Here is a 27980-nt window from a genome sequence, read left to right on the forward strand (position 1 = left end):
TGTGTGGGGCTGAATCCCACTGATCCAGCCTGCTGCATGTGTCATCTCTGGTGTCGGTGGTGATGTGTGTTCTGACACACTCACACAGTTGTGAGCAGCCAGCAGCTTGGAATATTGGGAGCATTTAAGTACTATTGAATTGTATTACTTTACAAATATTTCCTGAAAGTAACAATCATAAATGCTTAATCCGCAGTGTTTCTTTACTATTAAAATAAAATTGTAAACATTTGCAGCCATGTCGACAGGAACTTTAATGATGTGATTATTCTGAAGTATGCCAAAAATTTGTCGTCAGCCTGGGATTTGAAAGGCTGTAAAACACTAAATGCTGTTTTTCTATGGCTGTGAGTGACCTGTGTAGTTTGCTCCATGTCAGTTTTGTGATTGATTTGGAAGAAATGCTCATTTCTTTAGAGTTGGTCATAGACAGAAAGGTTCCAAGAAGTTAGTTCAGAAGTAGCGAGCAGTGACCTGGTTAGTTTATGGGTGCGTCCTGCTATTTGTTTGCTGCATCTGGAGCCTGTGTTTGTTGAAGTCCTAATGAAGTGTGGTTCAAATTCTTGCATCAGTGAGTTGAAGGGTCACTAAACACTGCACCTGGTCGTCTGTCCGTTTCCCTGCGCCCCACACAGTCAGTCACACAGCACACGCGCACACACCCGGGTGAATGGGTGTGCCTCTTTTTTTAGTTCCCTTGTGAGAACATTGCGCTGCTCCATTGGCCTCCAATTTGCAGGCAGTTTTCTGTGGAGTGAAGCTGAGCGGTGGCCCACTGAAGGTGACCCAGGCTAATGTGCTGTATCCGCATGCCATTCACAGACGTTCTCCCTTACACACACACACAGGGCTTTCCTAGAATCTAGAGTGACACTTCTCCCTGCTCCTGTTTGTAATTTAGCTGTTTCTCCTTGTGGGGCGCTCGGCATGTTTTCCTGCGTGCGTGTAAATATATACCAGTGTCTGTCTGCTTCTATTTAGTCATTGCCAATTAGCTGTCTTGTGCTGTTGAAAGAGTGGGTCGTACATGCATAGCAAGAACACTTCCTCCTATTCAACTGAATCTCTGGCACTTTGACCACCGTTGTTTATTTTGTTATTCTTTTTTTCCGTATGGGAGAAATTAACTTTGTCATACCATTAGAGATGTGATTAGCCCGCAGCTTTGAGAACTCGGTGCGGAACAGTAAAGAGAGAACCAACTCCCGCTCGTTTGATCTGCTTTGCTACTCCAAAACAGGTCAAATTGGTTTTGAGGTTACGTGTATGTATGTGCAGGTTAATTGGCTGGATGGGGCACTTGCAGTAAATTCTCTCCACTCCACCGTGATTGCAGCGCTCCAGTGTTCTGTTTTTGGGCACGAGGAGCTTCACTCAGAGCAAACCTCGCTTGAAGTTGTTATTTGTTATGGCTAATTTTACTGTGCTGTTTGAACAGAGGAAATCACTTGAGGTTGATAGTGAGTGATCACACAGCTTGAAACATTTGAGGGTGGTTGGGCTCCTGAGGAGGCTTGTTTCAAGCAGTTTTGTTTCTTTTTAGGAAAATGGTGTGGAATGAGTGAGTGTCTGATACGAAAAGGATATTTTGGCTTAAGGGAAAATATTCGTTTCGTAATTATTGTAGGGCACCGGGGTTCTGCAGTTTGAGCATAATGCTCACATTTGCTCCTTTAAAAAAGAAAAAGTGACCACAGTGTTGATTTTGGAGCCTCTACGATGACAGACTTTGCCTCTGAATAGCCTACCACTCCATTATGCATGCCACTGCCCTCAAATGCAACTATATTTGCAGGGCTTTAGGAGAAAATTAGCTTAATGACTCATCGCGCATGTCATAATAAGCCTAACTAACCTGCAAAATGACCAACCAGCATAGCTGTCAAATCTGAAAAAGTTAAAAGCTGCTGGTTCACTGCTAAACTCTTTTGCCTTTGCTGCACTTTCACGTAAATCTCACCTTCACTGCCCAGCAATATTAGCCAAATTAAAGCTAAACGTGTTGATTTCACATGCTAGCATTTAAACAGGACACAAAATGGATGCAATGCAGAGAAACTAGCAGCTAAATGGCCCTCTCAAATAACAGAGAAATATTCCATATGGAGTGTTTTTAAATTTGATTAGACTTCAAATTAAAACTAGGGAAAAATGAGTTTTGTAGAGTTCATCGGTGTGCTATAAAAAATTGCACAGCTAGTGATGGACATTCCAGCTCTTTTCAGTGAGTCAGATCAATTGGCTTAGCTCACTGATAAGAACCGACTCCAAACAAGACAAGTTTTGGTGCACTCATTTAATTTTTAAGAAGCCTCAAGGCCCAGTCCCATTTCTTATTTTTACCCCTACCCCTTGTTTTCGAGTGTCACCTTGCTCCTTGGAACTGAGTTGCAAGGGGTAGTGGTTGAAATCTTCCACTACGAAATGGGACCCTCAAATAAAAAAGAACATTACATCATTAACAGGCTACTAGCGGTGCTCTGTAGGCGACCCTGCCAGTCTGCAGTGACTGGGGTGAAATTTAAGCACCTCGCTTAGTTAAATTTAGGGTATCATATGCCTTCAAAGAGGGGGTGGTGCGGCAATTATTTATTATCACCCACCCCTAATTCTCCAGTTATATAAAGCTGAAGTCAGCTATGGAATTTACCCGTTCTACCCTAAATGGTGCAGCAGGAACAGGGAATTTAGCTAGCTAGCTACTGAGACTTTAGCATACTACTAATATTTTTTATGCTTGCTGTGAAGAAAAGGGCCATAATACATTGAAGTGGCATTAAACTAAGATACAATGGTTGTCATCATTTTTTAACACAGAAAATACTCACATATGTAGGTTTTTTTTGGTCGCTTGCGCAGCCATCTTGCCGTTTTTTCTTTTTTTTTTTCATAACACTCCGTTTGGATTGTGCCTCTGAAAAGCGATGTAGCCCCAACACTTCACCCTACCCATTTATCACCACAAAAATCGGGACACCCTACCCCTAGGCGTGAACACGCAATAGAGAAGGGAGCAGTGGTAGTGGCAAGGGGTGAAATGGGATTAGGCCTTAGTCTACATTCTCTTTAGCACAAATTGCATTGTTATAATACACTTTTAATAAAGTGTGAATCCATCAAGACTGACTATCCAGTAAACAAGCTGACAGGCCAAACTGACAAGATCTGCAGGGTGCAAAATACATACTTTCTGTTGACTAGATAAATGACATGAACGCAGATGAAATGAAAGAAACTGTCAAGAAAGAACATAATAAATACTGAAAGATGGAAAATATGTTCTAATGTTGATTTCAAATCATCCTTAAGGGCTTGGACAATGCAGGAAAAACCTGATTGCTGAATTAGCATCCTTTCTGATTGATGGGAGAAATGAAGAAAAAAGAGAGAATAAAAAAAGTTCATATTAAGTTGTACTTTTCTGTGTTTTCCTGTTCATTTCAGTACAGAAGCACCAGTGTTTCTTGGCAAAAAGATTACATTAGAACCCTGTGTTTTACTGCTGAACTGTCATCGCATCTTATTCAGTTGCCTGTAAATTAACAGTACTTAAAAAAACCCACAGGGCACATTTAACATTCCTTCTATTCACACTCTGTGTTTGAGGCCCACAGAGACAGTTGATGTCAAGCTGTTTGTCTTGTGTTGCTCCACAGGGCCACACGGCCATGCTGAACAGCGGCTGTTGGCACCCCAAGATCAAAGAAGAGTTCCTCACCTGTTCCAACGATGGGTGAGTAATCCCTAAAAGATGAGCAGAAATTTGAGTACAGAGGTAGGCCCCTTCAGGAGCATGAGCCCTCCAGCTCAATATAGAATTCCAGTGCATATAGCAGTTTAAGGCAGTAAAGGTCAGCCATGCCTGCCACAGTGGTTTCTTTGACTCAGTGCTTGAGTTATATAACCAGGGTCACTTGTGTTAATGCAGACCTTGAGTACAGTGAACTTTTCTAGGTTTTCTGCTGTCCCAAAGGTAAGTTTGTTCCTCAGCAGAATATATCACGGCCAACTCCAGAGTGTCCTGCCTCATATCTTGCGAGGCTGTTCGTTTCAAAACACCATTTGTTCTTGTGGTTTAGTGGATAATCCCGGATAATCTTCAGGATCTCTGTGTCTCCCGCAAGGGTTGTTTTTAATGATCCAAACTTGCTGTTGCTGTGTCTTTTACCAATGCTTTTACTATGTCTTTTTTACACACTTTTACCATGTGTCATGATTATTCTAGCTTATATATCTACCTATTACTTATATCACAATAGCACAATCTGATCAACAGTAGCATAAATTGCTATACTGGAATGGCTTTTTAAGTTTTCCACATATGTGGAAACTTAAAAGGATGGTGGATCCAGGAATAGCAAAAAATAAAACAAAAACTTACAATAAATAAATATATATATGAGTGATATATGATGCTAATAAGAATCATTTTAAAGCCATAATATGTATTTTGTGTGAATCCTTTGATTATCATCAACATTTTCACTTCAAACTCCCCCATTTTCTCTTACAATTGACTGTTCTCTTATCTATTAGCTCTATGTGATGTACGTCACCTGCCAGGACCAAATGACATCCGTAATGACATTTGTGGATAATATACGCCAATTCCCCCAAAGAGCTTCTTTATACGTAATGGGAGGCTTTTGGTTGCTGTTAACAGGCTCTCTGAAGGCTGATTAGACTGGATACTGTCTTTATTAGAGTAGGCTAACCGGCTCAGCAAACAGTCTGGCTGACAGTCTTTGATAATATTCAGAGATAGGCTTTAAGTTTGTCTAGAACTATAGCAAATATCAATCATTTTCTTACCGCTTTGGACAGCTGGCTAGCCAGAGCACTCTCATTTCTTCTCAGTAATAAACGCAACTGAGAGCCTGTTAGCAATCCAGGGATGTACAAAACTTATTTGGGCTGCATCTGAAGTTAAAACTATTGTCTGGAACTGTGAGAGTCTACAAACTCTGCCAAATCACAAGGAGTCCGCTTTGTGTTGATCGATGTGCAGAGCTGCAGCTGCGTGCTACTGTTGAGAATCTAGTGTTTGGCTCGATTAGCGTTTGTTTCCCCACAGAAGTTCCCGGGTTCATAAAAGTGGTAAACCTGGCGGTTATTTGAAAGGCTTTTCTGTTTCTGCAACTTTTAATTATCGTATTTATTGGGTTTTATCAATATTTATTGCAGCCCGTTTTAAGTCTATATTGAAGAAGTCAACATACAAACAATATGTTGTCCGAATGCCTCTTAGAAGTGTCAGATTTTGTTTAAGCTTTGGTTTAAAATAAATCATAAAATATAAAGATACATGGTTCTAACATGAAAAAAAAAAGGAATCCAGTCATGGTATTAAGGGAAATTTCCATTGTACTGCTAATGTTAGAAAGGTTGTTTACAAAGTGAATTGTGAGGATCCTGCATTAAACACTGCTAACACATGTTCATGATTTTACGACTGACTGGTTCGCAGTGAAAACAAAACGGGGAAAAAAAAATAAAAGAAAAGTACACCTCAAGCTCTGCGAAGTAGAAGCTGCCAAGAAGATGTGTCAGCAAGTATGTCTAAATTGATTATTTCATTTTAATGTCATTTTCAGGTAGTGAAAAAAAAGTTATTTAGTCGACAACAAGCAGGTTTGCAGAGGGCAGGTGATACAAAAATACCCAATAGCCCGAAGAGAAACTCTTATGTCTTTCAAAGTACTGCTGCAAATTTCACCAAAGGTTTAAAACCACTTTAAACAAATATATAAAATGTATTTTCATAATTGAAAAGCTAACTCCGCTAATGTAATCATGAGTTGAGGCTGCATGTGTGTTTGTAAGCGCACACTCCGTGATTACTATAATGGTCTGGACAGGCCACAGTGTGGAAACCCAACACTGTCATTGTTATTGAAAATGGCCACCAGAAAACAACGTTGTCGAGTGTTTACAGTGTGGCCTGCAGTTACACATACGGGGCTGTTTTATTCCGGTTTAATTTACTTTCTGGAAATCATCCCGTGGCACGTTACCATGGGTGTTGCCAGCTGTGTGAGAGGAGGGAACAGGGAGCAATTTCGGGCCAGAGCAGCTGCAGATGTGCGCTGTCCCTGGCTGGACCTCATTTCAGCACCGTGGACTCCAGAGACTGGGAGAGGGGGCTGCGAAGTGACGGGAGGTGTTCTGCGATCAACTCGTGTGGCCTGGCTCCCCTGTGTTTCGCCTGTGTTTTTCCTTTTTTATTTCTTGCCTCTGTCTCTCTCAATCACACTTCCAGCCTAAGAGGGTCTCGCAGAGAGTATAATGATCATGGTGGGTGTTAACATGAGACAGGGGAGTTGGAGGCTAACTCCACTGCTTTGCTCAAGTGAGGCACAGCGCTTCAGTCTGATTAGCTGAGGGTCAGAGGTGAGAAGAAGCTGGCTAAGAAGCGTGATAATGTCCAAGTCATTGTAGATTAAGCCCACAGCCTAATGAAAATGTATGAGTGAGGCGGTCCCTCTGATTTGCTAATGGGGGCAGCGGTGCAGGGCTCGAGGGACTCTGAACAGCTGCACGTTGATCCCAACTGCTGGCCCAAAGGTCAGCCATGCCAGCATGCAAGAGCTGTGACAATTAGTCGATAAACGTGTTCGTAAAATCGGTGTGAATTTTTATTAGCAGTGCGCTGTACAAAAGCTCTATAATGTCCATATTTTAAAATGGTCATAATGACAGATTGCAGGGCAGAATGGCTTATTGTTTGTTTTATCATGAATGGAAAAAAAAAATTGGTTCACAGACACAACTTAATAATCAAGTTTAATTATCGACAGTTGTAGCCTAAACAACTTGCAAACTCACGTCACTGGTCCCCCTTCAACCTGTATGAGTACTCGACAGAGGTCGGTGTAGTGAGGAGAGTAGAGAAGACTTCACAGCTCTGGAACTGTCTTTTTGCTAAACCCTTCCCTTAAATGATTGTCCAGTCCTAAATTAGCACAGATAACTATGCCTGGGCCCTTCAAACTTTCAGATACAATGGTGCTTCAAAGTTTCTGAAACCTTTAGAAATTTTTTTATATTTCTGCGTAAATTTGACCTAAAACGTCATCAGTTTTTTACACACGTCCTAAAAGTAGATAAAGAGAACCAAATTAAACAAATGAGACAAAAATATTAGACTTGGTCATTTTTTTTATTGAGGAAAATGATCCAATATTACACATCTGTGAGTGGCAAAAGTATGTGAACCTTTAGGATTAGCAGATAAATTGAGTCAGGTGTTTTTAATCAGTGGGATGGCAATCAGGTGTGAGTGACCACCCTGTTTTATTTAAAGAACAGGGATCTGTCACAGTCTAATCTTCACAACACATGTTTGTGGAAGTGTATCATGGCACGAACAAAGGAGATTTCTGAGGACCTCAGAAGAAGAGTTGTTGATGCTCATCAGGCTGGAAAAGGTTACAAAACCATCTCTAAAGAGTTTGGGCTCCCCCAATCCACAGTCAGACAGATTGTGTACAAATAGAGGAAATTTAAGACCATCGTTACGCTCTCCAGGAGTGGTCGACCAACAAAGATCATAGTCCGCAAGATCACAGAGGAACCCAGGGTAACTTCGAAGCAACTAAAGGCCTGTCTCACAGTGGCTAATGTTAATGTTCATGAGTCCACCATCAGTAGAACACTGAACAACAGTGGTGTGCATGGCAGGGTTGCGAGGAGAATGCTAAAGATCACATGGACAAGCCAGAAGGCTGTTGGAACTATGTTTTGTGGATGGATGAGACCGAAATAGATCATTTGGGTTTCAGTGAGAAGCGTTATGTTTGGAGAAAGGTAAACACTGCATTCCAGCATAAAACCTTATCCCATCTGTGAAACACGGTGGTGGTAGTATCATGGTTTGGGCCTGTTTTGCTGCATCATTAATGGAACAATGAACTCTGAATTATACCAGCAAATTCTAAAGAAAAAGTCGGGACATCTGTCCGTGAGCTGAAACTCAAGAAAATGTGGGTCATGCATCAAGACAACTACCCTAAGCACACAAGTCGTTCTACCAAGGAATGGTTAAAGAAGAATAAATATTATGTTTTGGAATGGCCAAGTCAAAGTCCTGACCTTAGTCCTATAGAAATGTTGTGGACCTGAAGCAAGCAGTTCGTGGGAGGAAACCCACCAACATAACACTTGCTGCTGTTTTGTATGGAGAAATGGGCTAAAATTCCACCAAGCCAATGTGCAGGACTAATAAACAGTTACTGGAAATGTTTTGTTGCAGTTATTGCTGCTCTGAAAACAAAGGTTTACATACTTTGCCACAGATGTGTAATATTGGATCGTTTTCCTCAATAAAGAAATGACCAAGTCTAATATTTTTGTCTCGTTTGTTTAATTTGGTTCTCTTTATCTACTATTAGGACTTCTGACAATGTTTTATGTCAAGTTCATGCAGAGATATAGAAAATTCTAAAGGGTTTACAAACTTTCAAGCACCCACTGTATATTCCGTAGTGTTTTTTGTGGGGTGCTGTAAACAGAATACCTGATATCCCAAGACTTTGGAGGAGTCAATTTTACCCATTTCCTAAACGGTTGACGCGAGGAAAGGTGCAGGATCAGGATTAAACAGGACTGGCTTGCCGACAAAGAATCTCTCTGTTGGTTTTAGTATCGATATAAGTCGATATAAGCACAAAATTCATGTGAACTTTAGAGCAAAATGGAGAATGATTACTCTTGCTGGGCCAGACAAGATCTTACAACATGAAAGTTTGGGATAACCTTGAGGAATTTTGAGCAAAATGTGGGTGGGAGCTTGTGGGGACGTATTGTAGTGTGAGAACAAGCTGAGATTCTGAAATTCTGACAAACTGAGTCTGAGATTTCTAAACTAATCCAATGTTTTGTGAAGGCGGAGCTCAAAGAAGGGGCCAAAAGTGCACTTGTCAACATTGTCTGACGGACAACAAGCCTGTCATTAGTCCATTGATATAACATAAGTTAGCATGGCTGAAAAGTCCCTCAAGAAACTTACCCCTTGTAGGGAAAACCTGTTCCATTGGTTTAAGATAGACGCTTTGCTAGTTAGCTTGTTTTGCTTGTCATCAGTTATACTCTGGTAATTAAAGGAGCACAGACTATAGGAGTTTGGGAGCAGGTTTTAAGGGGGTGTACCCTTGTTTGCAGCACAGTCTGTCACCAAAAGTTTAACAAGTTGTCCCCAGACATATGTTCTTGTTCCAAGATCATGTGTGACCCTTGAAACTAGATTACAGATAGCTTACCTTAATTGTATTTAAAAGACCTAATGGGGCATTCAGTCTCATCCTTAAGATACATACAGTTATGTATTTCCTTACCTTGCAGTGCTGCTGTTGCTGCTGTTTTATTTTAGTCTTCTACATGGATCACTATTTGATAAGTTTTCTCACTTTTTGGATGTGATCCGTAGGCTTTATCCACGTAGTCCTATTTCGCTGCTGTGATATCACAGTGTTGTGTATGTCTTGAAATGCATGCTGGAGAATCTTGGATGTGTTGCTCCAAAAATGATTAAAAATCTTAGTAAATCATCTGTCGTTAACATTGAAACCACCATAGTTGACATGCCCAGCTCAAAAGCTTGTCAGATGTCAAAACAATAACCAAAGGCGGTGGGACTTCTACACTCACTCTCCACTTTATTAGCAACACCTTCCTTGTACTTTACTGGCCGCTTTATGAGGTCCACTTACCTTATACACTCATAAAAATAAACATGCCAAAAAGGCCCCAAAGCCATAAAAAAGAGTTTTTGGGTTATTTTAGAGAACAGTTTTTGTAAATGAAATGCATGAGTTTGAAAATCCTTAAAGAAGTAAAGAAGTTTAAAGAACCAACATATAATGTAGTGGTAAAGCCCTTAAATTGATAAAAGGTTTTACCTTTTGGATTAGGTTCCTTTAGGTACCTTTAAATTCTTCACACTTAGACATCTCATTTATAAAAAAGGTTCTTTAGGAAACCAGAATGGTTCTTCTGTAGTATCGCTCAAAGAAAAAAATCTGACAGCTTAAATTTCTTTTTTCAAAGAGTGTAAGTCTATTTTGTAACTGTACAATTGTGTAGCCCATCTGCTGTTGCTATACAGTTTGTCAGCTTCTAGCCCATTCATGATTGGCCAGTTTCTAACCACCACACTGCTGTCGACCGTCTCTGCCATTTAGTCTGCACAGCAGACATTCCCCATTCATATCTGAATAAGACTAGACGTCCCCCTGGCCACCCATGTGCTTATTCACAGCCTGCTTTAAGCAGACCGGCTTTCCTGCCAAGTTATTTGGTGAAGAACTGCTTTCTCTGCCATGTGAGATAGCATTAAAAGCATTTTAGATAACATAGAAGAGTTGTATGCAAGGGGATTTCCATACTCGAGGAATGTTTGCTGCAGAAATGTCCAGTTGAGTAATTTGATGAGCGTTATGCTGTATATTATAATCTTGGGAGTAGAGTGCTCTTTGACATGAAGCTCTACAGAACATGTGTTTTTTTGTTTTTAATCATAAAGTGTGAATTCATGTTCCCATACTCCCATGAAGTTGCTTGTGCTCAGAGATTTCATATTTGTTTCAAAGAACTATGTGGTGAGCTTAATTTTAATTTCATATTACCCTGTTGTGTACAAATGATGCTAATGTGGTTACACTGCTGAGAACAACTTCTGGCTTGCATATTTCTGCTTCACTTGCAGTGAGACGAATGCTATTCACCTGATGTGCTTTCAGAAACATTTACCCTGATGTGGGGCCTCAGTGCCTCAGTTTTGGCTGCCAATATAGTTTATTCAGCCTCCTCTTTTCATGAGGCAACATTCTTCGCCCACGGTTTGCCGAGGGCAAGCTGTAAAGTCAGATTTTTCTGACACCGTGTAATGGCTTCTGAGAGATCTCTCCACACCACTACCCTTTGCCCCACAGCTCAAATCTCCTGTAACACCACCTGAAGAATCTTCTGCTCTAGATCGAATGCCGCGGATTCCTTAAATGCCCCACTGGGCGTGAGTATAGGGATTTTGGCTCAGGATAAAGCTCTGTCTGAGCCTTTACTGGTGGTTTGGCACCTGTTCTTAAAGGTATTCAGTGGGCGCAAGCAATGATATCGGAATCATACCAGTATATTTTACTGCATTAGGAAACCATTTACAAATAAGTTTTAGATTTTTCTGCAGTGCAATTCTGATGTCTCTTAATCTTCTTTTTATAAGTGTGTATATAAATTAGCACTGACAGATATGTACTTTAAAAAAAATCAAATATTGGAATCTGCCTGGAATTTCCATATGGATGGACATTGATCTGTGTTGAATTTATTGAAATATTTCTTTCTTTTCCAGGTGGTTGGTTTTGTAGCATTTTATACTTCGTTTAGGTGAGGGTTGGGAAAGTATGTTACAAGGTGATATTGAAACTTTTGCTGAGCTGCATATGGTCCTTATCTTGTTCAGAAACTAGTTGGTTGAAGAAAATGTATTCATATTTTACATCATTTCATCATTGTTTTTTGACTGTAGCAACACAACAAGGTATTTAACATTCACTTTGTCAATGTTTATTACATAAACTTACATTGTAGACAAATATGTTTAAAATGTTGCACTCGAAATTCCTCTATTTATGAATGATCTATCACTTTAGACATGTATTTAGTCTCATTTGTTGCAAGATAACCTTCTTCACCTCTCTGAGATGCCAAGATCACTTAATATTTGTTCATTTCTTGCATACCACAGTTGTCGCCAGAGTATGTCTCTCATTTTTCTATATGTAACCCTGTCCTCTTGCAACTCACCATGGAATTGGAGATAACCTAATTTGGGCCTTTTACTGGGGTGAACTCTGTCTTCCACCCGTGAAACTACATCTCCACAGTTAAAATGGTGTGAGACTCATGTCCTTTGGGGCTGAGGAACAAGTCGGGGCATTGGGTGAGAGATGCATCAGGTTCGTCTACAGTCCAGTGAGTCTGAAACTGCGCTCCCCTTTACAGATGAAGTGTTCCATGTCTCCATCAAGAATGCTCATACCATTTGGAGTTTGTGTTTTTGTGGCTAACGCTGTACTTCTGAGGAACCTTGCCCCCACCCCCCCCACCCCCAGATGTCCTCATTCACTTCTCCAACATGTGACTGGGAGGAAGTCGCTTCCACTACTATTCTTTGAAAAAACTGAATAGCAGAGTTATTGGTGCATGTCCGTCTTTATTCGAAGTCCAACAACTTTAACAATCTGTGCTCTGATTGGAGGTGGCTCAAGAAGCAGTCCCTTCTTAATTATTCGAGTGGAGGAATCCCCTCTGCTTGGCAAAGCCTTATTTGTTCCCCTGGCACTTCCCCCCCCTTATCGTCAGCGGCCCCTAAAACAAGGCCAGCTTCTCTTCGTAATCAGCAGGGTGATAACACCCACACATCCAGCCTCTAGGGGCCTCAACCCTCAGCCCCATTCAGCCCCATCCCTCTGCTTTGATCAGCTACTCTTTTATACCGCCCTCCTTATCCATTCATCTGGGGGAATTGTCCCTGCCACTTGTGTCTCCCAGAGCTAAACACCAGCCCTAAGGCAGATAGCATCTGCTGAGGTGGGGAGAGTTGTGGAAAGAGGACGGGGGGCGTTGTAGGCCCCCGTCAGGCCTGAACCTCTAGGTTTATGTGTGAATGGCTGTGTTAGGTCGTAAACTGCCCACGCATGACTGGGATTGTATGGCTTTCGTCTTTTAGCGCACACCCTCCTCAGTGTGTGCCGAATTAACACGGTAGAAGGGACGGAGGGGAAAGGTTCCGTGTCACCACACTTTTGCCCGTCACATTCAATTAAACATGCTTCAGTTACACATACAATATCCATAATTATGAAAGCACTTCGTGTGCACGCTAGCATACACCAGCTTTGCTGGACCAACACTTCCACTAATGCTTTAAACATTTCTTAGACTGGCTAGGAAAGAAGCTTGTACAAGGCATGGAGAACGGCTGAGAGAAATGAACAGGACACAGGGAGGCCAGCAACCTGTTGGTTCCCTCTCAATTTAAAGCTTAAATTTAGTTTTGTTTTTTTTGTTTTTTTTTAACATAGCACCTTTCTCAAATTAAACTCAGCCTTACATCATTGTTCAACCCGTAGAAATAACATGACGAAATTGTACCAAAAAAAAAACAAAAAAAACCTTCTATGTTTTGGAAAGAAAAAAAAGAGGGCCATTGAAGTCTTTTCAGTTATCCCTTCTTTGTGCTCTGTGAAAAGTTTCCGTTACCAGTTAGGATGGGTGCTGTAAGCACGAGGATCCTGTGTAAACAGCACAGAGACAACTCCATTGAGACAGGTGGGACCATCTGTCGCCACACAGGCCCCTCATACGGTCAGCCATCACTCGCCTCTCAGGGGACTTAGATTTCTACTTTCTTTCTCTATAGACATATCCCTTGTGATCCTAAATTGACCACTCGATTGATAGTCCTTTTCATCTGTCGGTGAAAGTGCTATCATGGTGTGGAAATGGAGTTTCTTAAGTATGGGGGCACTCAAAGAAGCGTTTACTTGTGTTCTCTGCGGCTAAGATCAAGCCTGCATGTAGATTAACGTTACTGTCCTATCTCACTTGTACAACTCAGAACATGTAAAATTCACAGAAAAAAGTTTAGTTTTGTGCGGTGAAGTTGACTGTGAATTTCCAAGCTAATGCCGATGCTAATGACGTACTTCGTTCATTTAAGACAGTAAGGCAAAAGTTTAAGGAAAATACAATAATGCACTGCTGTCAGAACAAAACCTTGTATCTCCAAGATGATAACTTTACAGGAGAAAGAAAAAAACTACTTTACCTTTAATGTAAGTCAATGAAACCAGAGTTTTTCCAAGTAATTTTGGGCAGTTTCTTTTGGACCATTCATCATGAAATTTATACACAATATTAGGGGTGGGAATCTCTAGGCACCTCACGATTCGATTACGATTCAGAGGGCTGCGATGCGATTATAAAACGATTATCGATGCATCTTTTTTTTTTTCTATATAGCATTTATATCTTCTCACTGTGTGAGCTCAACATTCGAGTTCAAGTTTCAAGTTTATTTGTCATTTGCACAACATGTCAGGACATGTATGCATTGAAATGCTTGTGGTGAGGCACAGGTAACCACTCTACAGAAAGTAAATAAATAAAAATACAAAAAAAACCAACAGAAATGTATTCAATATACACAAAATATACACAAAGTATTTGTAATGATCCATAATGAATTTACTTTTAAAGCGAAGTATTTGTAATGATTCATAATGAATTTACTTCCAATATCTTTTTTAATAAAACAAATGGAAGTGATGTGGTAAGTGAACTGGAAGACTCTCATTCAGTGCTCTTGTTTGGAGCACGAGACGCTGCTGCCACTCATCTGCGGTAAAATGCACAGTTACGGTGAAATAAGATCCAGTGTCAGTGGATGACCACGCAGCACGTTACAGCTATTCTACCCTTTTAATTCAGTGATTTTATAACTTCGGTTTTGGTCTTGTTGTAGAGACGGGGGCAGGGGAATCGGCGTGTCAGTAAAATATCTTTGAGATGGGACGTGTGCAACATAGCGCGAAAGCCCTGTTTCGCAACGACTGAGAACCGCCGTGCAGACTGCAGGTCACATAGCAGCGATGTGTTATTCGCATTTATAAGCAGCGCAGTTGGTTTCCTGGTACGTTAAATCTGCAACGAGAGACTGTCAAACAGTAAAAAGTGGCGAGGCTGAAGTCGCTTCTCTTTCGAATTCTACAATTCCCCCTTAAATGGTTCTGCATTTACATTCGGCGCCTCAGTTAGAATTTAAGGTGGAACGGGTAAATTCGAACAAGAAGCTGGAGAACGAGAAGCGACTTCAGCCTCGTAATACAGTCGAACGTTGAGAGACATTTAACTGATCTACTTCTGAGGTTTTCTGGCGGAGATGGGAGGCAAGCGGCTATAGCTGAGCTAAGCTAAAGCTTAAAGCAGAGCAAAATAAATCTGCGTTTTCGTTTATATTGTTTAGCCTATACTAGGACATTAACACATACTGGACATTAAATGTTGCGGCTCCCAAGGTGGTTTGATTTTTGTTGAAAGGTCAAAATGTTATCATTTGGGTTGTGACTCCTGATCTAACCTGCCTTTAATGCAGAGGAGCCGGTCGGATTTCTCGCTCTTCCACTTGTGTTTTTGTTGTGTGCCGCCACAGACTGTCCGGGCGCTGCACTTCCGCACTTCCAAGTTCCGCCTTTTGTGTTCCGTCAACATTACGTTCTAAATGAAATATTTAGAAAATCGATTTTTGACATTTGTGCGATTCAGAATCGTTCACTTCCGCATCGCGATGCATCTAAGAATCAATTTTTTTCCCGCACCCCTACACAATATAAAGGACAAAAAGCATTTTCAAATTATGTCAAAAACTGAAAAACAACAAAAATAGAGATACAAGGTTTTGTTCCGACAACAGCAAATGGATGAATTTATTGTTTCAATATGTTTTCTGCTCTTATCTGGAGTAAAGACGGGGCATAAATCGAGTAGCCACTCACATCTCTGTCTTTTATACTGAGATGTCTCATCCCATGCCAATTGATCCTATACAGTGCAGACATCCAGTGGTAAACCCAACAACATGCATCCATTTTTTTAAATGTTGCGTTTGTGTTGTTGGCTGAGGTAAACATAGTAATAATAACATTGTTTGAGGAAGTTCAGAGGATGTTTGAATTTTGGAACCAATTAACATCAACAAACAAATAATAACCAGTTCAGCCATCATGAAGAGATCAATTAGATCCTCAACTGACAGTAAACAGATTTTATGTAAATATGTAGAGAAAGGATGTTTTATCCTCTCTGAAGGAATTGTTGATCTTTAATAATGACAAAATAAAACTTCTGTTTCCAGTTACCTCAGGCGGAGGCGTCGCACTCGGCTAGTCTCCAGAACAGTTTCAGAGTCCTCTTTATCCAGATTAGGCTGAGTCTGTATGATTTCGAGGCCGAGACTAGACTGAGACCATTAGTTTACCCGAGCACGCACTCGAATGCTACAACACTAGCTAAAACTAGATGGAGCTTTGCTTTGTTGGTGTCTGAACTTATTCCCAAGTATGTCTTGTTATATGATGAATTTCCCACCATCCTCAAACAGGCTTTTTGACATTTGTTTTCCCTGGCATCCCTATGCACCCCCCCTCCCTTATTTAAACACGATGAGCATGTAGCTGTGTTGGAATCCAGTCCTGGCTGCTATTGGAGCTATCGTTGTGTTTACAGTCCTCTCAGGACCCTCTGACCCAGGGGGTCACGGCAAGTTAAAGTATACAGCAGGGCAGAGAAGCACTTGGACACGCTTAGCGTGCCGGTCTGACTCTCAAGGCACCAGGCGCTCTTGCCTGCTTGGTGTGGTGCAAATTTGAACAGGTTGACTCACGCTGACCTCTTCCTGCCTTCCTTTTTTCCTCTCATCTGACTCCTGGCTTCTGCCTTAGATAGGGGTCACTGTCTGAGGGGGGAAAGTCAGCAAACAATGTAAAGTCAATGCTGAGAGAAAGGTGACAAACTAAGTTGTCTTTCTGAACAAAGGAACCAGCGTTAAAACATCTTTGGGTCTGTTAACTCACTACAGTCTTGCAGTTGTGCTGTGTTTGTGTTGTTAGCGGAAGTAAAATATGCTGCTCAACAGCTATATTAGGAGCCTGTCTTCGACACCCTAGGGTAGCTGTGACCCATTCAGCCTGTGTTTATGTGGTTTATCTATATTCCCTGTCCGTCACATTGCTGCCGTGACACTTGAGGGTCCTCTTGAGTGGCCTGACCTAAATAAAACCTGACTGGTGCTACTCTGCTCTTTTTAATACTGAGTTTGCTTTTTGCCTGTTTGCATCTCAGCAGCCACGTATCCGACATGCCAGCGTCCTGCACTAAAAAGCAACCGTTTGCTGCCTGGGAATCACATTACATTGCTCTCCTGTCTTTTTTTTAATTCCCCAGTGCCGAAGATGCGCATGTGGCTGTTGTGTGTGTTTTTATTTCTCGCTCTCTTTCTTTCTTCGCTCCTCCCCCAACAGCTGTAATGTGTTGAGCAGATGTAGAGAAGAAAATTGGAATTTCATGGATCCTTCGAATATGCCTGTCATGCTGATCTACTGTTCTCTCTCTCTCTCCTCTCTCTCGCTGCTTTTATGACTCCTCCTTGTTGAAGAAATATTTGAGCAGTATGGATGCTTGCGATGGTTGCGTCATACTTAAAGCTATGACATGACACCCAATAGCATCCAGGATAGATGCACGCATACCTCTGTAGAACTCTGTAAGTCGTTCAAAATTGTGCAGGATAAGCTCTTTTAGTGGTACTGCTGTGGTGATTTCATTTTTTGTTTCCACGTCTTGTCATTCCAGTGTAGTGGCATGACTCCTGAGAATTTGCTTGTGCACATGCAGTACTCAACTCTAACAGCAAGAGGCAGCAGCATCAAGCCTTCCGAAAAACAAAAGAAGAAGTGTTCGACCAATCATAGCGCTGGGTTTATTCCTCGGGGATGACAAATGTCAATTATTTCAAGGGACTGCAAACCGATAGCAACACGAAATGTTTTATATTCCTCTCATTTGCCCTCCTCACTCCGTCTGGCTGGTTCCACAAGCTTCCACAAGGACGGTGCTTTTGACACTTCAGCAAAAGTTATCTGGAGTGGACGTGGAAAGTTGAAATTGTGGACGGAGTTAGCTAACGCACACCTGCCAACCTTGGGGTAAAAAAAATCATAATGTTAATAACGTTAGCCTAACGTTACATAATTTGCTATCTAGCTTGCTTGTTCATCAGGCATTTAAGTTGGTAATGTTAAGTTATACTGTTTGTGTGTCGCCAATTGTTAAACGTGACTTTTCACACTACTGCAGTCATAATTATTATTGCAGCCAAACCTAGTCATAATGAAAAGAGTAGATCATGGCAGAATGAAAACAGCAAGTGCACATGCCACAGAAATAACGGTACCTAGAAAGTTGCCCGGGAGGTGTGTGTATGTGAGTGTGTGCCTTACAGTTAAAATAAACCTGACGTCAGATGAGGTGGACACCGACAGGACGGCAAGTGAGGGAAATGACCATGTGCTAAGCAAAGTGGGCTTTTAATTAAATGTTGAAAAATGTTTTCCCAAGGTTGGCAGGTCTGCTGAGGGGATTATATGTACTATAATCCACTTGCAAAAAGGGTTAAAGTCAAAGGGAAAGAAGTGGAGGGCGGGGACAGGAGTTTCCAAAACTGGAGTAAAAAAAATATATATAAAAATATATTAACAAAATAGGACTGCTAAAAAACCTTACAAGATCTGGCCAACAACCAAAACTTGGTTGCTATCAGATAAGCAGCACTTAAATCTTTTATCTTTGAGAGAGAGGAGAAAATCAAGCTTCACTTTTGCTTCAGATGCTGTTCACAATTATTAATTTTATATAGTTCTTCAGTCATCTGTATAATTTTCTGTTAAATGTTTTCTGTTTCTGATGCTGAAAAGTGAATAACTTGTACGTAATACTTTGACTGGAAATTAAATAAATGAAGGGTGCTCTCTGACCTTTACACAGTATATCACTTCTTGATATATGCAGTGATTTGTACACTTTGTGACTGACCTTTGGCCTCTCTTTTCATCAGGACTGTGAGGACTTGGGACCTGAACAATGAGAAAAAGCACAAGTCTGTGTTCAAGCCTCGCTCCCTGCAGGGCAAGAGAGTCACCCCCACCTGCTGCACCTACAGCCGGGATGGCAAGCTCATTGCCGCAGGCTGCCAGGATGGCACTATCCAGATCTGGGACAGAAACTTAAGCGTGAGTCCTCCACTATCTCTGAAGTCTTCAGTGACTGTGCAGATTACATTTTTGTCTGCATACAGCAGTAACTGAGCAAACAAGTGATGTCAAGAAGCTCTTTTTTTTATAGCAGGATGTTTAAGTGGTTTGGATATTTGCTGTAGGTGGGCCTCTGTGGGGAAGTGTCTGGCTTTGAGGGGAGCAGTAAAATGGTGCTGGCCACTGTCATGCCAACCTTGGCATGTGGAAACAAGAGGTCAGCATAGGCTTGACCATCCAAGACTGAAGCAGGTTAAAGTTCAATGGGGGCAGTGATACTGACCAGGTCTCTGCAGTGTCATGAAGCGGGAAAGTGAGGAAAACGATGTTTACGGCAGCACTCCTCTGTAAATAAGCTGCCTGGGTGTCCTCCTGCCTAGTCTCAGGCGTGACATGGATGGATAGAGGCTGCGGTCAGAGTTGATGCGTGCTGTGTGTTGGTCTCTGAGCAGATGTGGGGCCGTTTGAGGATCTCTGCCTTTTGTTCAGGCCTCAGGGCAGGCTCGCAGTGTGTGTTCAGTTCAGAATGTACCCCAGAGAGTAATGGAAGGTATGCTGTTATAAGGTCCCATTTAGTGAACTCCTAGCAAAGGAGATATAGAGGCTGGGGGAAGTTTCAGGTCTGCCAGTTTACACTGCTGAACTGCAAGCAGGCATTTTGGCTTTTTGTATTGGCTGCGCAAAATGGGTTCTTGTGTACTCAGTTTTAGCCATTCCTACTGAAAGATATGATAAGGATCTGTCTAGTAGAAAAATAGCATCTGATGTAATAGGCTTGTGTCATGATTAAGGGGAATATTGAGGTCACTGGGAGATCTAATTATAACCCCTTTGTTCTTTTAATTAATTACGCACAATCAGACTGTGCATTCCAGTTCTTTGAGTGAGGCATAGAAGTGCTTGTATTCTTTGGCTCCTGAGTAGCATTCTGTCTGATTCAGATAATTAACTGTGTGTATGGGTGCTGTGTGTCTGTGTCAGCATCTGTAGATGGTGAAGAATGAACCAATGTGACTTGAGTGGAACCAGACCCTTGGTCAGACAGTCACATCTTCTATCTGACTGTATAAATGTCCTTAGTACAGTCTGCTCTGCGGTCTTCCTAGCCAGCCTTGGAGGCTTTCACGACAACGGAGTTCTGCTCAGTGTCCAAAGCCTGGAGGAAATTACCAGGTGACGCGTCCTCTAAAGGGATCACTTAGAAAAAAGGGAGGGTTTGGCACTCAATCCTTCATATACTCGTTCACAGCTGTCATGCTGCAACCCGACCAATGTTGAGTTTGTTTCTTTTTCTTTTTTTTTCTTTTTTTGGTCTTCATTTATGGTAGAAGTGGAGTAGAAACCTGGGAAACTGTTCATAAAGCAATTTTGAAAGATTGAGTAGGTGATGTTCGGTCCAAGCTATCACTGTTAATCCCTTCCCACGTTGTTATGACCCTTCCCATCGCCGCTATTGCCACAGTTCCTTTTTCCCACCGACTCCGGAAAGTTTACACTTTCTCACTAGTGTACTTGTAATGGCATGATGGGGGGGTGGGGGGTTTACCTTTAAGTTAGTCCCATGCAGTTTTTCAAAAGGTTTTCTCTCTAAACAAACTTGCCGAAAAAACCAAATCAGGCTGATGTTCAGCTGAAATGTCTGAAGTGATTATCATCATTAAAAGACAGAGTTGGTCTGGATGTGGGCTTAATTGGTAGCAGGAATGTTAGGAGTTAATGCAGAGCATATGGACCCTGCTGTGTACCCCCATTAAAGCCCCCCACCCATTCTTTCTCTTTCTCTTTACAAGGTTGAGTGATTGTGAATGTGTGTGATCAGGGCCTGCATGTAACCAGCATTGTCGTGTAAAGGCCATGAGTGACAGGCCACGGGTCTTTGTTTGCAGCCAGACACCAGGCAGAACAAGGCAAGTAAAGGACTCAGACAGCTTACCAAATTACTTTATTACATTACCTTCTCATCCCTGTTAAACTAATATACTTTAGCGCAGACCAGACCAAAGCATCTTTTTAAGTGTCTGGAGGTACTGCAGCTATAGCAGTGGTAGTCTGGTTTTCAGGCAGGGTTTTTTTTTCCATTTTTTCCCTCTTTACTTTTAAGTATTGTATTATGTTCTTCATGCGTTCTTCATATTTTGCCTTATTTCCTCTCAAAAAAGGAGTGACTTTGCCTGTCTGGTTTTCGCCCAGGGTCTCTGGTGCACCTGAGAAGTTCTTCTTTCCATCACCTTTGGCCAAAGTCTCACCCTGCAGTGTATTTATTTAAGGAGGACTTAAGGGCTGAGCTTTAACACTCTGCAGAACCCCATGTCAATGGCTGTAAGTTATTTCTATTTAGATAACAGACGATGTCCCCAGGTGTCTTGCATTCCTGGCTGGCTGGCCAAAGTCCAGCATTTTATGGCCAAGGAAAGTCAGCAACACGATGTGTTACTTGTATATGCAGCCACCCATATGTAGCTGCCAAGGACTGTCAAAACTGACTCATTGTTTTCAGCCTGAGAACCTTTTACCTTTTACACGTGGAGGAGGAAGAATTCCGAGCACAATACAAAGGCGCCGTATTGAGGGGACATGACATTAACTAATGTCTGAACGAGTGGACAAATGTGTGACCTTCTGGGATTGAGATGTAATGGGCTACGTGATACACTGTAAGAAAGTGTAAACAGATAACTGTAAGCCAGTGTGAATGCAAATACATTATTCATTGAGCAAATGCATCGGTCATGGCTGCCCAGCTCTGTGCTCAGACCCCCAGCTGCCTCCGTCTGCAGCAGCTGACCCAAAAAGATTGGGTAAAAAAAAAAACTGTAATTTATTAGAGGTTGTTCTTGTAGACTAAATATTTACCCTGCATTCACCAGGAGCTTACAATAACAGCCTGCTTCTTGAAGGTCCAAGCTTGAACCCCTGCCCTGTCTTCTGGGTCCAGCAGCTCTGCCCACTCTTTGGCCTTTAGGAAGGCCATCATTGGGCCAGAGTTTCCTTCGTGTAATGAAGCTGTGTATGACCTAGAATGACGTACTTTACTGGACTTCGTGCAATCCACATTCCAGACCTTCTCGAATAATGCGTATACTGTTCACATATTTTTTTGAACTTCCTGACTTGATGCGTCTTCCTTTGCTGTCATGAGCCCATCCGAATTATGATGTTACAGTTTAGACTAGGTATATTGTTTAAGTCAGTGGCTTACCTCTCCAGCCATTACTCATGAGCTGAACATGCATACAGACAGTTTCAATTTGCTAGACGACCTTGATCTTGTTATTGGGGCAGACGGGCATTCACCTGTATGTGAGTGATGGGCCTGATTGATCCTTCATTGGAGATCTAGACGATTCCTTTGGTGTTGCTCAGCATGAACCCTGATTGCGCGCTTGTTCCTTTGCCTCAGCCTGCATTCCACTGCTGCAAGCTTCCTTTTTGATGGTTGCTAGGTAATGCATTCTCATCTGTGTAGTTATGGCTTGCAATCCCAAATAAGATGGGTGACGCTCCACTTGTGCTCCATTAGCTAGGAGCCTTACGTCATTATGTACGCAGTTCCTCAGTTTTACAACACATCAAAGTACAAACTGTTCAGTCTGCCTTATGATTTTTGTCAGCATTTTGGCCATATTTGTGTCAGATGAGGTTTTCGTAGTCGAAGTTGGCATGTTGCGCTTTTAATAGGAGGTTTTGTTGTTTATGTGAACAGCCCTATTTGAGATGTGGGACTTCCTCTCTATAAAGCAGTAGTTTACATATACTAGTTGATGTCCACACTAAATCTCATGCTAACGGGTGAAAAGGTATTCGGTTCCAGTTGCTAACTCTTACAGTGTTTTGATACGCTTCCTCTGTTAATCTTGGCTTCCTTCTCAGCACCATGTGCTGAAACTCTATCTTTCAGGGAAACTGCCCATCACCCTTCACACTCCTAAAGAAGGGCCTCCGTACCTTCTGCTAATTTCAGGTTCCCCAAACTTTGCCTGTTTTCAGTAGGGTGGAAGTGCCAGACCTGGATTTGGCTGCATTCATTAAACAGCATAATAAAGGTCTTCTTTAAGCATGTTATGATATGATTGTGGCTATGACTGGCGCTTTAGATGTGCCTGCAGATGGCACGTCCACTTATCTGCACAGAGATCACCTTCTCTGTTAGTCAGTGAAACTAAAAGAAAACAGTTATAAATTTTAGTGCCATGAATATTATTTTTTTTTGGTATTTTGTAATTCAGTACAGCACACGATAGTGTTATCGTGGACAGTTTGAAATGCCGTCACAGCATTTTAGTCCACCAAGCTGCAGTTTTAAACTTTTTTTTAAGGTACACGGTTCACTACAAAGTCACATTCTATTCACGTGTTGCTACTTTCCCTCTGTGATGAGAGACGCTGATATAAACGATCACAGTGAGCCCAGCGAAAGCTTAGCAGGTGTCGGAGGAGTCCCAATACTTTTACATTTTTTAAATTAAATTTTTTAATAAAAATAAATGTAATAATATTTTAATTAGCCTTAAAATATTACATTGAAATAATTTCTGACAGATTCACTGTTCTGTTTTTTGTTTTTTTAATATAGTAAAGTGATATTGTAAACCCTGATAAAAGATTTATCAGGATTTATTATAGTTCATAAATTATTAATTCAATAAATAATTAATTATTGTAATTGAGTTTTCTATCAACACGTATTAAATCATATAATCTGACTGGAAATTTGACGCAAGTTTCCAGTACCTCTGGTGCTTTTTAAATGTTGTAAAAGTTTACATTACCCATTACAGAGTGAGATTCTTTCCAAACATCCTTACAGAAGTGACGGCTGAAATGTAAATTACACAAAAAAATGGTTCTTCAAGGGTTCTTTAGTAAAGAAAATGTTTTTATATAGAACCATGAACACTCAAAGAACCCTTTGCATGCGTAAATGGTTCTTTGCTTTCTTCAGATAGATTGAATGTGCTGTATGTGGTTCTATGTAGAACCTTTTTGAAAAGGTTTCTATATAGCATCAAAAGGGTCCTTCTGTTGTAACAACTGAGCAGTTGCTGTTAGTCTTCACTCAAGGAACCGAGCCCTGAATGTGCACAAACACACCTTTAGGATGTTCTTTGAATGTGTGTGTGTGTTTGACATTGGTTTATCTGTCCCATTTGTACCGTGTTTTACACATTTCCTCTACTTCTTAACACTCCGTTCAGCTTGACGACTCCCTACCCAGCAGCTGATCTTGTTCTTTTAATCAGAGATGTAAAACGCAGAACAAGCCTGTTCCAGACGGGAGCACCAGAATGACGTACACCTCCTCGACAAGCAGCAAATATCTCGTTTCATGATTTGATTGTTTTCCTCCAGCTGTGACGGAGGCTTTTGCGTTAGCTTTAAGAGCAGACTTTCTTCTCAGCTGCACATCTGGGCAAGTTTGCTCTCACTTAAAGAGTTCTTCAAGGCACAATCGTAAAACAAATGAAGGCGCTGTTCCAGGTCTATGTCAGTGCCTGAAATTGGCCGACTAACGTTTACTCTGGATTTCGACTTGGAACCATGTTTTACTAACTGTCTTGCTAAATCTCAGTCTCTGAATATTCCTAACCTGAAGATCCTAAGTGAGGAAATGTCTGTCCTAATTACTGTGGCTTTCAAGTATAACCCTACCTGTTGGTGAATTACAGTAACCTGTGTTTTAAAAACGTATAAGACCTTATCTTGCTTGTTATTTTAATTGACTGGTAGACCTTTCTTAAAACACTACAAGGAAAAACGCTCTTTGTGCACAGAGGCATTATTGACTGCTGAGATTAGGATTGTTTTGACAAATCTCTGGAGAGTGAATTCAAGAAATTACCTTTATGTCCCTAAGCAGAATCAAAGGGAATAGGTTGATTGAAACATCTGTGTGCCTTCACATTTGACTTTGCTTAGCAGAGCGTAAAGCAGTAATGTCTGCTTCAGAGTGATCCTTTGCTGACTCTTAAGGCCAAACCTGCATCTACACCGGTCAGGTGCTCTCCCCTCGGTTTTCCATCAAGATTCCACAAAGTCAAAGCAAGCTGTCTACCTGTGTTTTTTCAAAAGAAGAGCCGGAGCGTGAAATCTCCAGTGGCTGATCCCTATCCTGGTGTTGGCGATGACAGACTGAGAGAGGCAAGAGTTTCGCCTTCGGCTCCTCCAGTAATCAGGGCTCGCGGTCAGACGGAAACCTGACCTGGTCCTCCAGCAGCGGGACAGTGGCGGCCTTTCTCCGCCAAGGGAAGGGGGCTAGATATATCGTGTCAACACTAATCAAATCTCCACCTGTTTCCCTCAATGCCAGTCCAACAGACCTCACCTTATGTCTCTGCTTGACAAAATGTACCCCCTGAAGTCCCAGAAGAGCTGCAGCAGCAGCAGCAGCAGCAGGGGGGTGCCGTGTGCTACTCTGCCAAAAGCTGAAACTGGAGAAGGCGCTAGGCCGGATGTCCTGACCATTAAGCTGATGCGTTTAGCCCTGCGCTTGCCACGCCGTTGAATTCATTTTGTTAGAATTTATTAAAGGGTTTTTGGAGATCCTGTCAGTCTTCAGTAGTATATGGAGGGTGCAGCTTGTTCTTTTAACGCTCACCCTGTGGTGGGACCTTAAGTAGAATAGTGAAATTTTAGTCGCTGAAAGTGCTGGGAGCTTGCCAAACTGTCCAGACTTGGTCAAGATAAGAAGTAAACGTACCTGCGTTTTCTCAATTTCACACCGTGCGACTCTCCTGGCGCGGTCACGAATGAATTAAACTGGAGTGGGCCTTGTGAGCTTTTAGCAATCAGTACGGCTGCGCTCCATTAATGCTGTGAGCAGGTGGAGACAGTCAGATAAAGAGTGCCGACAGAAGAGGAGAGAAACACGGACCAATTATGCGAGAGAAAATTGGTCTGGCAAAAGAGTGGCAAAGAGGAGCCTCGGAGGACGCTGCGCAGGGCTGGTTGAGTGTAATCTGGTGCTAAGGGTGTGTGAAGCAGTGTTATCTCTGCGCTCCACATTAATGACTTCTCTGCTAGCTCCTGTGGGAGTGCTGACAACCATGCCCCTTTTGCTTCGTACCCCTGCCCATCACCTGGGTGACAATGCTGCACTCATCCTCTTCACCAGTGACTCAGGAAACTGGTTTTCACCTCTCTGTCTTTACATATCTGTCTCTTTGTCACTCTCCTTGATCTCCAAGTACATGCTAGCCGGCCTTCTGGTGCCCTTGACACATGCTTATGTACTTGTGGAATGTGCACTCGATATTTCAAATAAAAATGGAAAATGGATCCCAAAGCAGGGTTAGAATTGCCATAACAAGCTGGGATGCACCTTTTTGCATGGTGTCTTTGAGAGCTTCAAGGCTTCGAGATCTTAGCATAGCTAAAACAGTCTCTTAGTTAACCTTGTTATAGTAGCCTTAATGGATAACTCATAGAGATCAGTAATGCTGTGGCTATTATCATAATCTAGCGATTCATTTCCACAATTAAGCGAGTATTTGAAATGATTAATGGAGTAATAAAGACCAAACAAGAGAAAAATAGCTCAAGGGAACAATAACATACTATGCAGAGCCTTTCAAAGATCCAAAATACCTTAAAAGATACAACAGAAGCCTTAGTTGAAAAACTATAGCAGTAGAATAGCTCATCTACCAGGCTCTGTGTCTTACTGCAAGACAGAGCAGTAGAAATAAAAGTATGCATTATCAAGATGCCTGAATGTATTAGCCAATGTAATTAAATGCTTTTGAAGCCATTTTAATGCACCCTTGGAAAAAAAAATTTGAGCAACTTTTGATGCTTTTTTGATCCTGTCATTTCATGAACTCATCACAGCCACACAAATCAGTATATAGTTGTATTTATTGCAGAAATGTTTGTTTTATAATTATCCTAAGTACCACTGTTACAATAACACTTACTTCCAGTGGCTGAAATCTATGGGGATTTCAGTGTTATGCTAGTGCCAAGCAAATTGTGCAGTACATTCATTTCCCACACAAGCTTTAAAGCTACAGCTCTGCTTAAGACTTTTGAGGCATTTGAAGCTTGTAACAGACATTTAAGTGGCATATTCTTTACTTTGTTCCAGTTTTACAGCGAGTCTTTTGGTATAGCCTAAGGCAATGGACACACTGAGCGTGAGAAAAAATACACAATGCAAAAAAAAAAGCCAATCCACTTGAATGAGAAAAGTCACAACGCGGAAAAAGCAGTTTGCTTTTGGTAGGGTTAATTTAGCTTTGCTAACAGGAACTGCCTGTCCGTTAATATAATGTCGCTTGTCACTCAGAGTTATAAAAAAAACAAGCTAGTTAATTAAAGTTAGCCTTTCACCAAACTTAATTGTAACAGTATTGCCCATACTCAACTTGTTTTTGCTCCAGCCTAGTGAAAAAATAGTGAGGCCACAGTCCAGTGTTACCACAACCTAACTCTGAATATTATTGGAGTAGCCTGTTAGCCTGTCTGCTGAGCTTTTCAGTCTAGACCTCATCAAGCAAAATCTTTTACTGCATATACAGGCAGTTAGTAACTACTAACATAGTTGCATTTATGATATCATACCAAATTATGTACCATCATATTCTGGATTTTCTCTTTGATTTGTGGGCTAATACTGCACCCTTGTGGATCAATATCGGTCCACTGAACATAGCTTTGGGCGCCATGTTTAATCACTAATCACTTAGTCAATTCATAGTGAATGTTAATTTGTTTTCATTGAGTAATCAATTTTACATGATTAGTTGTCACAGTCCTAGTGCTCAGTAAAAACAAGGTAGCTTTCTTGCCCTGTTAATTTTTTTCCCAGATAATATGTTGCAGGCTTTAAACATGAGCAATGTCAGCTCATAAAAACCCTTATGATTGTAATGGACCTTGTAAAAATGTTTTCTGAACCAATCATTTATCCCCTCATTTCATTTATCTTTTTCCCTTCTCTTTTTCCTCCCCCTCATTACCCCAAAGACTGCTCATGCATTTAACATTAAGCTGCCTTTATTTTCTATCAGTCTTAATTTATTATGCTACTAGTAAAATAGTATGATGATTTTCATATGCAGTGTCTCGTAACGTGTCCATTCATTTGAGTAGACTCATTGCCAAACCTCCCTGATATTT

The 27980-nt window shown here is 41.4% G+C and overlaps 1 protein-coding gene across 2 annotated transcripts in view; it reads left to right on the plus strand.

The window, feature by feature from the left end:
- The window catches only part of LOC118824768 (WD repeat-containing protein 70), a 67878-nt gene that overhangs the window by 14410 nt on the left and 25488 nt on the right, over window positions 1-27980 (plus strand). For both annotated transcript variants that reach the window (XM_036595155.1, XM_036595156.1), the window contains exons 9-10: window positions 3657-3733; window positions 18668-18842. In XM_036595155.1, the coding sequence (XP_036451048.1) occupies window positions 3657-3733; window positions 18668-18842 (252 nt within the window). The remainder of the gene's footprint in view (window positions 1-3656; window positions 3734-18667; window positions 18843-27980) is intronic.

This window comes from Colossoma macropomum, unplaced genomic scaffold, assembly GCF_904425465.1.
Source record: "Colossoma macropomum unplaced genomic scaffold, Colossoma_macropomum, whole genome shotgun sequence".
In the NCBI taxonomy this organism is placed as follows: domain Eukaryota; kingdom Metazoa; phylum Chordata; class Actinopteri; order Characiformes; family Serrasalmidae; genus Colossoma; species Colossoma macropomum.